This window comes from Sinocyclocheilus grahami, unplaced genomic scaffold (assembly GCF_001515645.1).
Source record: "Sinocyclocheilus grahami isolate Dianchi unplaced genomic scaffold, SAMN03320097.WGS_v1.1 scaffold511.1, whole genome shotgun sequence".
NCBI classification, from domain to species: domain Eukaryota; kingdom Metazoa; phylum Chordata; class Actinopteri; order Cypriniformes; family Cyprinidae; genus Sinocyclocheilus; species Sinocyclocheilus grahami.
Genome location: NW_015505690.1, coordinates 247,711 through 264,415, shown reverse-complemented (window position 1 = coordinate 264,415; position 16,705 = coordinate 247,711). Strand labels below are relative to the sequence as shown.

The 16,705-nt window shown below is 41.6% G+C and overlaps 1 protein-coding gene across 1 annotated transcript in view; it reads right to left on the bottom strand.

Annotated features, from left to right (window-relative positions):
- The window catches only part of acad11 (acyl-CoA dehydrogenase family, member 11), a 123,979-nt gene that overhangs the window by 30,251 nt on the left and 77,023 nt on the right, over positions 1 to 16,705 (bottom strand). Inside the window, exon 14 of the mRNA XM_016237322.1 lies at positions 11,655 to 11,727. Within this exon, the coding sequence (XP_016092808.1) occupies positions 11,655 to 11,727 (73 nt within the window). The remainder of the gene's footprint in view (positions 1 to 11,654; positions 11,728 to 16,705) is intronic.

The following is a 16,705-nucleotide window of genomic DNA, read 5'->3' as shown; positions in this document are numbered from 1 at the left end:
ACTCAGCTCTATATTTCTTCGCGGCCCGGCGAAACATACCAATTTGAAAAAAAAATTTGATATGAAAAACTGGATGACGAGTAATTTCTTACTGCTAAATTCTGATAAAACAGAGGTGTTAATTATAGGACCTAAAAACTCCACACGTAATAACCTAGAACACTGTCTAACACTTGATAACTGCTCTGTCAATTCTTCGTCATCAGTTAAGAACCTAGGTGTGCTATTTGATAGCAGCCTTTCCTTTGAAAGCCACGTTTCTAGCATTTGTAAAACTGCATTTTTCCATCTCAAAAATATATCTATAATATCTATAATATCTAAATTACGACCTATGCTCTCAATGTCAAATGCAGAAATGTTCATTCATGCGTTCATGACCTCAAGGTTAGATTATTGTAACACTTTATTGGGTGGTTGTTCTGCACACTTAATAAAAAAAATCCAATTGGTCCAAAATGCAGCAGCTAGAGTTCTTACTAGAACCAGGAAGTATGACCATATTAGCCCGGTTCTGTCAAAACTGAACTGGCTACCTATTAAACATTGTATAGATTTTACAATCATGCTTATTACTTATAAAGCCCTGATTGGTTTAGCACCTCAGTATTTGAACAAGCTCTTATTGCATTATAGTCCTCCACGTCCACTGCGTTCTCAAAACTCTGGCAATTTGATAATACCTAGAATATCAAAATCAACTGCAGGCGGCATATCCTTCTTATTTTTAGCACCCAATCTCTGGAATAACATAACATTGTTCGGGAGGCAGACACACTCTGTCAGTTTAAATCTAGATTAAAGACCCATCTCTTTAACCTGGCTTACACATAACACACTAACACATTTCTAATATTCAAATCTGTTGAAGGATTTTTAGGCTGCATTAATTAGGACAACCGGAACCAGGAACACTTCCCATAATATCCGATGTACTTGCTACATGGTTAGAAGAATGGCATCTATGCTAATATTAGTCTGTTTCTTTCTTATTCCGAGGTAACTGTAGCCATCAGATCCAGTCTGTATCCAGATCAGATGGTCACTGCAGTCACCCGGATCCAGTCCGTATCCAGCCCAGATGGTGGATCAGCACCTAGAGAGGACTTCTACAGCCCTGAATGTCAGCGGAGATCAGGACAACTAGATGAGCCACAAAGACAGATCCCCCAGTGAGGACCTTGTCTCCTAGATGGTCACTGGGACAAGACCACAGGAACCAGTTGAGTCCTCTGCACAATGTGACATTGCTGCAGCCTGGAATTGAACTGCTGGTTTCGTCTGGTCAGAGGAGAACTGGCCCCCCCGACTGAGCCTGGTTTCTCCCAATGTTTTTTTCTCCATTCTGTCACCGATGGAGTTTTGGTTCCGTGCCGCTGTCGCCTCTGGCTTACCTAGTTGGGGACACTTAATTTCCAGCGATATCGTCGACTTGATTGCACAGACACTACTTAAACTGAACTGAGCTGGATGATGGGGTGAACTGAGTTTAACTGAAAATTGAGTGTTTACTATTATCATTTTGCATTATTGACACTAAGGGTGTAGCGATATACCGGTATTGACGATAACCATGATATTCAAATAATGAAATATCGACATCGTGTTAATTTAGGGTGTGACGATATACCGGTATTGGCAATAACCATGATATTTAAAATGAACAGGACACTTATGATAACACAACATGTAAATTATCCAGCGCCAGTACCTGGTTGACCTCCCAGGTGGCAGTATTGTGCCTTAACGCTGACACCAGTGTCAAACAAGAAGAAGATGCAGCGCGCGCAAGAATCATGTCGTCTGAGCTGGAGAGTGAGAGGCTTTGTCCACACCCGAAAAAAGTAATCTCGCCAGTATGGGAGCTTTTCGGATTCAAAGAAAAGAGCTCCTTAGAGAACCCAATCTGCAGAATCTGTCGGGCTACGGTCAGTGCGAAGGGGGTGTAAGAAATTATAGTCTGCCTCGACCAAACTCCACTCTATTTAAACTATTTTTCTTTCTCTACAAAGAGCTTAATTATCATAGAGATAATTATTTATGTAAATAGTATCTCTTGAACGTTACTTCGTCACCTATAGCGTGGGAGCGGCAGTAGGCCCATCAAGAACCATTTGCTGACCAAAAGGGTATTTGAACATAATTGCTAGGGATTCTAGATAATCCAATCACCTTAACATTTGGTTGTTTCCACCTGAAAGACTTCCAAAGATGTGGGAACGGAAGGCTATCACTTTCATTGTTATCCGCAATTTACATTTAAGACGAAACTTAATTTACATGTCTAGCGGGAAGATGAACGTAATAGAATATAAAATGTTTGAGCATAGGAGGCTCAGGGTTCAGTCTGACTCCGTTGAACCCAAGGTACTACATGTACTTTGTCACTACTATTCTGTTATAAAAGTTATTCTTCATCAAGATCTTCGACGTCTTCACTTTTTCTTACAGGGGGCAACACCACCAACCTTTTTACCCACCTCCGTGTCCATCACCCTGCGGATTACGCCCTTTTACAGAGAGTAAGTTGCTATTATTTTACTAATCATGGAATGGGAAATATTACATTTACCTGTTAACAGCGGTTTTCTGTGTTTTTATATTGTGTTATATCATAGGGCGCTTCAAAGAAGACCGAGAAGACCAGAGTCTCAGGTCAGCTGACACTTTTTGATTCTGTGGAAAGGAAGAGGAAAGCAGACATGGCTAGTGCATGTGAGGACACAGCCATCACTGAGTCACTAGCCTACTTCATTGCAAAGGACATGATGCCCTTTAGAATAGTAGAGAGGCCAGGATTTAATGCACTGATGAAAACAGTTGCTCCAAAATACAAAATCCCAAGAAGACAACACTTTTCTGAAAAAGAAATCCCCAACATGTACTTAAAATTAAAAGCTGAGATTACCAACACTTTGGCTGAGGCCAAACACTTTGCATTTACAACTGATCTCTGGACCAGTAATACTGGACACCCCTATATGAGCTTAACAGTTCATTTCATCACACCAGCATGGGAAATGAAAGCTGCATGTCTAGAGACTGCATTTTTACCTGATGACCACACCAGTGAGAACATTAAAGAGACATGTGAAAAACTAATTAAAGAGTGGGGAATTCAGCAGTCAGCAGTGTGTCAGTCAGGCAGTAGTGTGTCACTACTGACAATGGCACAAATATGAAGGCTGCATTTAAATCCCTTCTCCCACCGAACAGGCTCAGCTGCTTTGGACAATTTAAATCTTGCACTTGGAAAGGCCCTGAAGTTTGACCAAGTGGATGCTGCTGTGGGGGCTTGCAGGAGTGTCGTACAAGGATTTAACCACTCATGGAAGAGAATGAGAGAGCTGGCAAAAAAGCAAGCAGAACTTAATCTTCCTCAACCTACCTTGATCCACCACGTTGTGACTAGATGGGGGTCTACGTACGACATGATTTCTAGGTAGGTTTGAATTTCTTGTGCAATAATCCTGTTCATTTAATTATTCTGTCAGTGTCAACTCAGCATAAGCTTTCTTATGCTTAAAAGGCAAAGGGTGCATGAAAACAAAAATGTAAATGAAAACAACAGATAAAGAAATGCTTTAGTTTTACAAACTCACTTGCCTTTTCTCACTCTGACACACGCGCACACACACATCTGCTGTATGCTTCTCAGCAAGCCTGTTGTGTAGATTAGGAACATTTTTCTAACTTCATCTAATATAATGTTTGCAGATTTGTTGAACAACATGCTGCAGTGACAGCAACTCTCATGGCTATATCAAATACCAGGCATCTTGTGCTAAGGGGGTCACACATCTCTACACTTGAGGACACATGTAAGGTGCTGAAGCCACTCAGAACCTTTATTGATTCCCTGGCTGCAGAGACCTGTATCACAATCTCATCCCTGAGGCCTGTCCTTCAGCATCTGACTGAATCCATCCTGGCAGAAAAGGATGATGACAGCAGCCTGGTGAGGAGCATGAAACATGAAATCTGCAAGGACTTACAAGAGCGGTATGAGGATTCCAATTTGGCTAATGGTGAGTAGGCCGGTACCACATTTCTCCAACCTCACCTTATTCATAGTCTTATATCATTACTACTCATCATGACTGATTGTGTTTTATGAGCTCCGTTAATAATGAATGTTCTCTTTGGTTCATCTACAGTGATTAACATGGCCTCCGTACTTGACCCCCGCTTCAAGTTAAACTTCATGGAAGAGGCAGATTCAATTAAAAGACATCTAGAGCAGCATCTCACGCAGGAGTCTTCTGACAATGTAGGTAGCACTTGTACTCTCTCACAGGAGTCTTCTGCCAGAGGAGAATGTGAAGATGAGGGGACCAGTGTCTCTATCCCTGAGGCCCCAATAGGCTTGGCTGGTATTCTCAAAATGATAACAATGAAAAAACAGAAGAACGTAAACAATCAGCAGACATGGTAAAATCTACACCAGCATTTCAAGAAGTTTCTGCATACACAGCCTTGCCCACTATTTCTGTGGATAAAGACCCACTGCAGTGGTGGAAAGACAATGAGGAGGATTTTCCAAGGTTGGCAAAACTGGCACAGAAGATCCTTTGCATTCCCGCCACCAGTGTTGCATCAGAAAGACTTTTCATTTCTTCAGGAAACATTCAGACAGTGTTTCGCTCCAGTTTGAAACTAGAGAAACTTAACATGCTCGTCTTCCTTCATAAAAATTTGCCATAGATTGAGAATGTAAGAAGTGAAAATGCATGTGCCCTGTTTATCTGTATCCTTATGTTCGTTGCATGGGTAAAAAAAGAAAAACAAAATAAACAAAGTAAAAATTAATTTGACTAATAAAGTTTTTTTCCCAAAGGTTTCTATAGATATTGCGATATATTGATATTGTGAATTATTTTGTCCACAATAACCGTGGTGTGAAAAATCTAATATCGTGACAGCCCTAATTGACAAAGTATTTTCCTAATTAATGCTGTACAGTTGCTTTGACACAATCTGTATTGTTAAAAGTGCTATATAAATAAAGGTGACTTGACTTGACTTGACAATGCAAAAACATTTAAACTGTAGAAGTCCTTTAAAATCTCTTAGCTTACACATTTCTTTTCATCAAGGTTTATTACTTGCAAATTTATTGTGGAGAGTGTTACTGCCATCCTCCAGCGTCGCCGTGGCTGGAGTCTCCCTTGACTCCGCCTCCAGCCTCCGAGGCCTGGACTCCGCCTTGGCCCGTTGACCCGTCGGCTCCACCATGGCTCCTAGCTCCCTCCTCTCCGTCGTGGCCCGGCAGTCCACAAGCTCCGCCAGGCTCCCTCGTCCCTCCGGCTCCGCCTTGGTCTAACATCGACCATCCTGCGCCTCGGGACTCCACTCCTCTGGCTTCACCTCGTCTCTCCGGCTCTGTCAGGCTCCTTCATCCCCTCGGCTCCACCTCAGTCCTCTGTCGCTCTGGCTCCACGGCGGCCTCCCGGATCCACATCTCCACGTCGGTCGCCGGCGCCATCTGCTCTGCCTAGGACCTCCGGATCCTCCCCATCGGCCTGGCTCATCGGCTCTCCGTCTCCACCTCGGGCTCCTCCAGCACCTGCTCCGTTGAGTCCTCTGCACAATGTGACATTGCTGCAGCCTGGAATTGAACTGCTGGTTTCGTCTGGTCAGAGGAGAACTGGCCCCCCCGACTGAGCCTGGTTTCTCCCAATGTTTTTTTCTCCATTCTGTCACCGATGGAGTTTTGGTTCCGTGCCGCTGTTGCCTCTGGCTTGCTTAGTTGGGGACACTTAATTTTCAGCGATATCGTCGACTTGATTGCACAGACACTAAACTGAACTGAGCTGGATGATGACATCACTGAATTCAATGATGAACTGTCTTTAACTGAAAATTGAGTGTTTACTATTATCATTTTGCATTATTGACACTAAGGGTGTAGCGATATACCGGTATTGACGATAACCATGATATTCAAATAATGAAATATCGACATCGTGTTAATTTAGGGTGTGACGATATACCGGTATTGGCAATAACCATGATATTTAAAATGAACAGGACACTTATGATAACACAACATGTAAATTATCCAGCGCCAGTACCTGGTTGACCTCCCAGGTGGCAGTATTGTGCCTTAACGCTGACACCAGTGTCAAACAAGAAGAAGATGCAGCGCGCGCAAGAATCATGTCGTCTGAGCTGGAGAGTGAGAGGCTTTGTCCACACCCGAAAAAAGTAATCTCGCCAGTATGGGAGCTTTTCGGATTCAAAGAAAAGAGCTCCTTAGAGAACCCAATCTGCAGAATCTGTCGGGCTACGGTCAGTGCGAAGGGGGTGTAAGAAATTATAGTCTGCCTCGACCAAACTCCACTCTATTTAAACTATTTTTCTTTCTCTACAAAGAGCTTAATTATCATAGAGATAATTATTTATGTAAATAGTATCTCTTGAACATTACTTCGTCACCTATAGCGTGGGAGCGGCAGTAGGCCCATCAAGAACCATTTGCTGACCAAAAGGGTATTTGAACATAATTGCTAGGGATTCTAGATAATCCAATCACCTTAACATTTGGTTGTTTCCACCTGAAAGACTTCCAAAGATGTGGGAACGGAAGGCTATCACTTTCATTGTTATCCGCAATTTACATTTAAGACGAAACTTAATTTACATGTCTAGCGGGAAGATGAACGTAATAGAATATAAAATGTTTGAGCATAGGAGGCTCAGGGTTCAGTCTGACTCCGTTGAACCCAAGGTACTACATGTACTTTGTCACTACTATTCTGTTATAAAAGTTATTCTTCATCAAGATCTTCGACGTCTTCACTTTTTCTTACAGGGGGCAACACCACCAACCTTTTTACCCACCTCCGTGTCCATCACCCTGCGGATTACGCCCTTTTACAGAGAGTAAGTTGCTATTATTTTACTAATCATGGAATGGGAAATATTACATTTACCTGTTAACAGCGGTTTTCTGTGTTTTTATATTGTGTTATATCATAGGGCGCTTCAAAGAAGACCGAGAAGACCAGAGTCTCAGGTCAGCTGACACTTTTTGATTCTGTGGAAAGGAAGAGGAAAGCAGACATGGCTAGTGCATGTGAGGACACAGCCATCACTGAGTCACTAGCCTACTTCATTGCAAAGGACATGATGCCCTTTAGAATAGTAGAGAGGCCAGGATTTAATGCACTGATGAAAACAGTTGCTCCAAAATACAAAATCCCAAGAAGACAACACTTTTCTGAAAAAGAAATCCCCAACATGTACTTAAAATTAAAAGCTGAGATTACCAACACTTTGGCTGAGGCCAAACACTTTGCATTTACAACTGATCTCTGGACCAGTAATACTGGACACCCCTATATGAGCTTAACAGTTCATTTCATCACACCAGCATGGGAAATGAAAGCTGCATGTCTAGAGACTGCATTTTTACCTGATGACCACACCAGTGAGAACATTAAAGAGACATGTGAAAAACTAATTAAAGAGTGGGGAATTCAGCAGTCAGCAGTGTGTCAGTCAGGCAGTAGTGTGTCACTACTGACAATGGCACAAATATGAAGGCTGCATTTAAATCCCTTCTCCCACCGAACAGGCTCAGCTGCTTTGGACAATTTAAATCTTGCACTTGGAAAGGCCCTGAAGTTTGACCAAGTGGATGCTGCTGTGGGGGCTTGCAGGAGTGTCGTACAAGGATTTAACCACTCATGGAAGAGAATGAGAGAGCTGGCAAAAAAGCAAGCAGAACTTAATCTTCCTCAACCTACCTTGATCCACCACGTTGTGACTAGATGGGGGTCTACGTACGACATGATTTCTAGGTAGGTTTGAATTTCTTGTGCAATAATCCTGTTCATTTAATTATTCTGTCAGTGTCAACTCAGCATAAGCTTTCTTATGCTTAAAAGGCAAAGGGTGCATGAAAACAAAAATGTAAATGAAAACAACAGATAAAGAAATGCTTTAGTTTTACAAACTCACTTGCCTTTTCTCACTCTGACACACGCGCACACACACATCTGCTGTATGCTTCTCAGCAAGCCTGTTGTGTAGATTAGGAACATTTTTCTAACTTCATCTAATATAATGTTTGCAGATTTGTTGAACAACATGCTGCAGTGACAGCAACTCTCATGGCTATATCAAATACCAGGCATCTTGTGCTAAGGGGGTCACACATCTCTACACTTGAGGACACATGTAAGGTGCTGAAGCCACTCAGAACCTTTATTGATTCCCTGGCTGCAGAGACCTGTATCACAATCTCATCCCTGAGGCCTGTCCTTCAGCATCTGACTGAATCCATCCTGGCAGAAAAGGATGATGACAGCAGCCTGGTGAGGAGCATGAAACATGAAATCTGCAAGGACTTACAAGAGCGGTATGAGGATTCCAATTTGGCTAATGGTGAGTAGGCCGGTACCACATTTCTCCAACCTCACCTTATTCATAGTCTTATATCATTACTACTCATCATGACTGATTGTGTTTTATGAGCTCCGTTAATAATGAATGTTCTCTTTGGTTCATCTACAGTGATTAACATGGCCTCCGTACTTGACCCCCGCTTCAAGTTAAACTTCATGGAAGAGGCAGATTCAATTAAAAGACATCTAGAGCAGCATCTCACGCAGGAGTCTTCTGACAATGTAGGTAGCACTTGTACTCTCTCACAGGAGTCTTCTGCCAGAGGAGAATGTGAAGATGAGGGGACCAGTGTCTCTATCCCTGAGGCCCCAATAGGCTTGGCTGGTATTCTCAAAATGATAACAATGAAAAAACAGAAGAACGTAAACAATCAGCAGACATGGTAAAATCTACACCAGCATTTCAAGAAGTTTCTGCATACACAGCCTTGCCCACTATTTCTGTGGATAAAGACCCACTGCAGTGGTGGAAAGACAATGAGGAGGATTTTCCAAGGTTGGCAAAACTGGCACAGAAGATCCTTTGCATTCCCGCCACCAGTGTTGCATCAGAAAGACTTTTCATTTCTTCAGGAAACATTCAGACAGTGTTTCGCTCCAGTTTGAAACTAGAGAAACTTAACATGCTCGTCTTCCTTCATAAAAATTTGCCATAGATTGAGAATGTAAGAAGTGAAAATGCATGTGCCCTGTTTATCTGTATCCTTATGTTCGTTGCATGGGTAAAAAAAGAAAAACAAAATAAACAAAGTAAAAATTAATTTGACTAATAAAGTTTTTTTCCCAAAGGTTTCTATAGATATTGCGATATATTGATATTGTGAATTATTTTGTCCACAATAACCGTGGTGTGAAAAATCTAATATCGTGACAGCCCTAATTGACAAAGTATTTTCCTAATTAATGCTGTACAGTTGCTTTGACACAATCTGTATTGTTAAAAGTGCTATATAAATAAAGGTGACTTGACTTGACTTGACAATGCAAAAACATTTAAACTGTAGAAGTCCTTTAAAATCTCTTAGCTTACACATTTCTTTTCATCAAGGTTTATTACTTGCAAATTTATTGTGGAGAGTGTTACTGCCATCCTCCAGCGTCGCCGTGGCTGGAGTCTCCCTTGACTCCGCCTCCAGCCTCCGAGGCCTGGACTCCGCCTTGGCCCGTTGACCCGTCGGCTCCACCATGGCTCCTAGCTCCCTCCTCTCCGTCGTGGCCCGGCAGTCCACAAGCTCCGCCAGGCTCCCTCGTCCCTCCGGCTCCGCCTTGGTCTAACATCGACCATCCTGCGCCTCGGGACTCCACTCCTCTGGCTTCACCTCGTCCCTCTGGCTCCGCCTTGGTCTAACGTCGACCATCCTGCGCCTCGGGACTCCACTCCTCTGGCTTCACCTCGTCTCTCCGGCTCTGTCAGGCTCCTTCATCCCCTCGGCTCCACCTCAGTCCTCTGTCGCTCTGGCTCCACGGCGGCCTCCCGGATCCACATCTCCACGTCGGTCGCCGGCGCCATCTGCTCTGCCTAGGACCTCCGGATCCTCCCCATCACCCTGGCTCATCGGCTCTCCGCCTCGGGCTCCTCCACCACCTGCTCCGCCGCCGTTGGTCAGCCCCCTGGAGTCGGCGGCCATTCCTCCTCCATGGCTCCTCCCTCTGTCGGCTCCACCGTGGGTCGACATCATGGCTGTGGCCTGGGTCCTGCTGGACTCCTCCTGCTCCAAGCCCCGCCTGTCTCCTCCCTGGCTCCTCCCTTCGTCGTCTCCTCCCTGGACTCTGTCTGCCGGCTCCCTCCCGGGTGTCCGTCCTCCTCCTGAGCCTCCTCCCTAGTTCCTACCCATTCCCCTCCCCATGTTGTTTCTACGGTGCGAGGATGCACCTACCGGGAGGGGGGAGTAATGTCATGCACCTGGACTGGTTGTTGTGCTCTGTGACCCAGTTTCTTCCCTATGTGTTCCACTTCCCAGTTAATTAGTCATTCAGTACACCTGTCTTTGTTATTTATCCCTTGCATTTAAGTTCGAGTCTGTGCTGTCTGTCCTTGTCCGAGATTATACGTCAACCCTGGTTTTTCCTGTGCTCCTGTCTGCCCCGTGTAATTCCTTGGATGTTTGGATTAAAATACTATTGTTTTGTGTATCCCTGGTCTCCTCGCTCCTTGCCTTAAGGGAAGTGTGACAACTATGATGTTGTCGTAATTGGAGAGGACAAGGTACCTCGTCAGACTTGGAAAATGAGAAAAATTGAAAAACTAAATTCAGAATGAGATGGCCTGGTGCGCTCATGCAATATTCGTACTTCATGAGGCAGTGTGTTAAGAAGACCTGTGCAATTAATATATAATTTGGAGCTAGTTTCATTGATCATCCTTGAAATGAGAATTGATGAACCTAGTTCATCGGGTGGGAGGACACTGTAACGTTTGCTATTAAATAATTATTTTATTTCCTGAATAAAAGTACATACTAAGTGTGCTGATAACCTTGTTATTATTTTTAGCCTCATCACATCCTCTCGTCACTGTTTCTTCTTTTTTCTGAAGTAAACAAACTATGACATCCATGTATTCCTAGAACTTTCACTAACAAGTCATTTATTTATATTTTTTAATTAATACATTACATAGGTTAATTTATTGACAAATTGATGATTATTTTCATTTGTGGAACTCCTAGTCCTCAATATTCAAACTTTCCCATGCATTAGGGCGTATAATTCAGCCTGCACCATTAGTGCTATGAACATGAATGAGGGGCCCAGCCCTGTAAGGGTTTAAAGTTTAGACCTACTTATTGTTCATTTGGCAACATAAAAACTCTAATACTAATATCTGAGAGTTATAAAGTTCTAAAAAGTTCTGCAGTAAAATGTGATTAAAGTCTAGCTAGTACAGTGGCATGTCAAAGCTCAGCTGTACTGAGTTGTTTAAAGTCAGCTTAGTGAAAGAATGCAGGCAATGCAGATCTCACCGCCACAGGGTCTCATGCCAGAATGTGTGTGCGAGTGTGTGTGTGTGTGTGTGTGTGTGTGTGTGTGTGTGTGTGTAAGAGAGAGAGAGAGAGAGAGAGAGAGAGAGAGAGAGAGCGAGAGAGAGAGAGAGTGTGAGAGAGAGAGAGTGTGAGAGAGATCGCAAAAGATCTGCGAGTGCCAGTGATAAATACTTTTAAAAATAACTTTTGTGACAGTATGCTAATTTAACCTAGTTATGCTGATAGACTTTTTTTGGAGTGCGTGTTAGAGATCCAGTACCTGTCACTATTTGAATCCAGTGACTTGCTCCTGCACATGACTATGGCAATCTCACACTTTGGGTTACCAGCACCTGGAAAAGAAAGAAAAAAAGAAAAAACACCTCATTGGCACACTTTTTAAAGAAAGGCTAAAAGAGCATTTACCACTAAGTAACTTTTGCAAACAGTCATTTTTTGGCCCCCATGAGGAAAACAGCTTATAATGAAGTTTTTTGAAAATTTAACGTTTTATAGTTTGTACTGCCCTATGGGAAGTCCCTATAAAACATGGAAACCAGTGTGTGTGTGTGTGTGTGTGTGTGTGTGCGTACCTGGTATTCCCTATGTTATGGGGACCACATGTACCCACAAGGATAGTAATACCAGTAGATTTTGACCTTTTTTTTGTTCCCAGGATTAAACAAGCTTATAAATAATACAAAATATTTTTTAAATCTAAAAATGCAGAAATTTTTGTGTGAGGGGTAGGTTTAGGGGTAGGCTTAGGGTGAGGGGATAGAAAATACAGGTTGTACAGTATAAATATCCTTACACCTATCTAATATCCCGATAATGCCAGAAGAATGTGTGATTTTTCACAGAACTCAACTAGACTCTCTGATAGTTAAATGTCATATTTCAAGTCACTTCCTCCTCACTCTTAACCTCAACATGGTTCCTGACACAACACATACCCCTCCTCATGTCATCTTTCGACATAACCTACGCTCACTCACCCTCCCGGCTATCTGCTATGGTTTCATCTTTGCTTCCTCCCCCTAAACAGTTATTATCTCTTGATGCTAACAGTGCTACTGATACTTTCCACACCACAATCTGTCAAGCACATCTTACCAGCAAACATACACTCGTTTACATCCTTCTCTTCACTCTCTGAGGTAGAAGGCAGAATCTCATCCTTTCTAATCATCCTACTACTTGTCTGCTTGATCCTATTCCATTTCGTCTCCTTCAAGCCATTTCTCTGCAGTTGGAGCTAGACTTACTGCAGAACGCTGATTGGTTTACAGAGAATCGCCACTTACACGTGCTACAAGGGGAAATTTTAAATACACAGTCGAAACAAGACCCCATAATAATAATAATAATACAATGCCGGCATGCAACATGAAAACATTAGCTTATGTTAGCTTACCCTAATAGGATCTGCTGTATGTCCTCCATTGTTGTTTACAGCTCTTTGCATGAGAATGACGTCGATCGCTACTTTCCAGCGTACACCATGCCTATCAAGTGACATTGATTGCAAGTTTCTGGCATACACCACGCCTACCAAGTAAGGATGCTATTGGCAGTGGAAATGCAAGCCTGATCAGGGTTACCCCTACTTACCGAATCGTACTGTACTGTACTATACTATACCATACTGCTTGGTGGAAACGAGCCATTAGAGAACTACAGACCGGTTTGCCTTCTTCCTTTCATTGAAAAAGCACTTGAATGAGCTGTGTTCAACCAAGTCTCTGCCTTTCTCACACAGAACAACCTCCTCGACAGCAATCAGTCTGGTTTCAGAAGTGGACATTCAACCGAGACTGCCTTGCTCTCAGTTGTTGAAGCCCTAAGACTAACAAGAGAGGATTCCAAATCTTCAATACTTATCTTGCTGGATCTGCCCGCTGCTTTTGACACGGTTAACCACCAGATCCTCCTGTCAAGCCTATTGGCAAAGGACATCTCAGAAACCGCACTCCAGTGGTTTGAGTCTTACCTATCTGATAGGTCCTTCAAGGTATCTTGGAGAGGTGATGTGTCCAAGTTGCAACATCTAACTACTGGGGTGCCTCAGGGCTCAGTTCTCTTCTCTGTTTACATGGCATCACTAGGTTCTGTCATTCAGAAACATGGCTTTTCATATCACTGCTATGCTGATGACACTCAACTCTACCTCTCATTCCATCCTGATGATCCGACGATAGCTGCTCGCATCTCAGCTTGTCTAACAGACATTTCTTGCTAGATGAAGGACCATCACCTTCAACTCAGCCATTAATGTTTGCCTACAAAACCCCCACTGGCTCTGCACCCCTTTACCTAAATTTATTACTTCAGACTTACAGTATGTGCCCTCTAGAAGCTTGCGTTCTGCAAGTGAACGTTGCTTTATTGTGCCATCCCAAAAGGCACAAAATCCCTTTCACAGACTTTTAAATTAAATGTTCCCTCCTGGTGGAATGACCTGCCCAACTCAATCTGAGCAGCTGAGTCCTTAGCCATCTTCAAGAATTGGCTAAAAACACATCTCTTCCATCTTTATTTCACCCTTTTACAGACTAGTACTCTCTATTCTAATTATATTCTTTAAAAAATAAAATAAAAAACTTGTCCTCATTTGTAAGTTGCTTTGGATAAAAGTGTCTGCTAAATGACTAAATGTAAATGTAAAAAAAAAAGCTTGATATTAATGTAATTTTTTTTGTTATCAAAGTGAACTTAGTTCCTACAAGGAAATAACAATTCTGAAGGTTTGGCAGCTTTTATAAACCATTATCTGTGGAATGTCTGTTAATCAAAGATTTTATGCAATAATTGAAACTCAAATTTATTTATTTTTTTAATTTTGATCAATTTTTCATTTTCTGAAGTGGGTCTGCCACAAAGTTTTGTTGTAAGTGCCAAGACAGAACCGCTTGTGGTTCCATCAAACCCACCATTTCATCACAATTTCACCACTCAGTTAGGCACATCAACCATAACTCCTTCAAAAACAGCCAGAAACCTTAGAGTTATGATTGATGATCAGCTGACTTTCTCAGACCACATTGCTAAAACTGCCCGGTCCTGCATATTTGCTTTATTCAACATCAAGAAGTTCAGGCCCTTTCTTTCGGAACATGCTTCACAACTCCTTGTTCAAGCTCTTGTCCTGTCCAGGCTGTACTATTACAATGCTCTCTTGGCAGGTCTTGCAGCCAGTTCTATCAAAACAATTAATCCAGAACACGGCAGAAAGATTAATTTTTAATGAGCCAAAAAGAATGCACGTCACACCTCTGTTTATCAATATGCACTGATTACCAATAGCTGCTCGCATACAAGTCAAGGCATTAATGTTTGCCTACAAACCCACCACTGGCTCTGCACCCCTTTACCTAAATTCATTACTTCAGACTTATGTGCCCTCTAGAAGCTTGCATTCTGCAAGTGAACATCGCTTTATTGTGCCATCCCAAAGAGGCACAAAATCACTATCACAGACATTTAAATTAAATGTTCTCTCCCGGTGAAATGACCTGCCCATATCAATCCGAGCAGCTGAGTCCTTGGCCATCTTCAAGATTCGGCTAAAAACACATCTCTTCCATCTTTATTTGATCCTCTAACTCTAGCACTCTCTATTCTAATTCTATTCTTTAAAAAAAATAAAAATGTTCGACTTCGTGTGCGAAAAGAATTAATATCTAGCGCATGAGCATAGAGAGATTTGTGAGTGCACAGGACACAGTTTGAGTGCGCACACTTTGAGCTAGAGGAGAGACACGTTTTAAGTGCGCGCACTCTCTCTGGGGGACAGCAGCGTGTATCTGAGCGAGCGCTTCCGGTTTTGTGCGAGAGCAAAGGAAATCCGCGTGCGAGCGGAGAAATTCGTGCTCGCGCATTATATTTATGTGCTTTCCCGCTACAATAATGCGTTCTCGACATTTGTCATTAAAATAACGCCATATAAGTGCAGCGCCACTTTGTGTATAGTGGATTTGCATTTTCACTCAGCCTGTCTGCCGTTTTTTTTTTTTCCCCAAACCAGTGCAAAAATCAGACCAAATTTTCATGCAGTTGTAAATTTTATCCGGTTGATGTAAAATAAGCCAATGTGCATACTAAAAATAGAAACAATTCAGACAATAAAGAATCTAGAATTATTGACATTATTAAGTGCAAATAAAATACCTACAATCATTCATCATTTTGACTCATATCTCTTTTCTTAAAAATGGCTTTCATTCTGACAATTGAGGTTTATCTTTTTTTTTTTTCAAAACTTTATTTTAATATGCAATACATGCCAGGTGATAACATGTTATGTTGTAGTCATCTAACCAACATTTTTTGTTCATTTAAAATCTGTTGATTGTTAATGTCATTATTTTAATTGTTTCTGCTGTTGTCGCATTTACTTATTTATTTAATTTTATTGGGGTCATTAAAAATTTAGAATGTTAAAATAGGGGTCCCTGGGGAAAAAAACGGTTGGGAACCACTGGCCTATATGACACCTTGTATACACAACTTGATAATGTCTGGATTTAAAAGGATAGATGCATATTTTTTGCAAGATACATTTTAAATAATGTAGTAACTCATAATGTAATAACTCAGCATACTCTAATAACGGCATACAATGTAATAAGCATATATAATGTATAAAGTATTACATTATTAATGTAATAAAATGTTCATAACATAATAAAATCTTGGGCAAATAATGTAATAAGTTTTCAATGTAATAACAATGTTTCACATAATGTAGGTTATTGTACTAGAAATTTCACTATGAAAACACTGTGACAACTTATAATGTAATCACAATTCATAAGGTAACAACTGCACATAATGTAAAAAGAAATGTACAATATAATTATATTTCAGTATAATAAATTTAAGCACAAAGCATAATAATATTTTATGTAAAATAAGCTATTACATTAAAAGAAAATTAGGCTTATTCTACAATGTGAACCTAACATTTTTATAAAAATCGTACTAATTTTATGATTATGACATGATCCATTTTGAATTGCTTTAACCCAGTAACACATTCTATAGGTTTTATGCACTGAATTAAAAAAATATTTTTGTGAGGCGCCTCCGCTCCCTCAAGCCCGCCCACCGCCGCTCACTCAAGCCCGCCGTGTGTTTCGTTGTGAAAGCGAAACTACTTTGTTTGGCCTTCCAAAAGAGGACACAACTAGACATCAGTGGTTAAGTTCTATTTACAACACTGTTCCAGAACAGTTCAACCCAAATATTCAGATGTGTTTAGTGCATTTTATGGATGACTGTTTCCTGATCCTGGTAGAGTAGACCAGTGTTTCCCAACCTTTCTTTAGT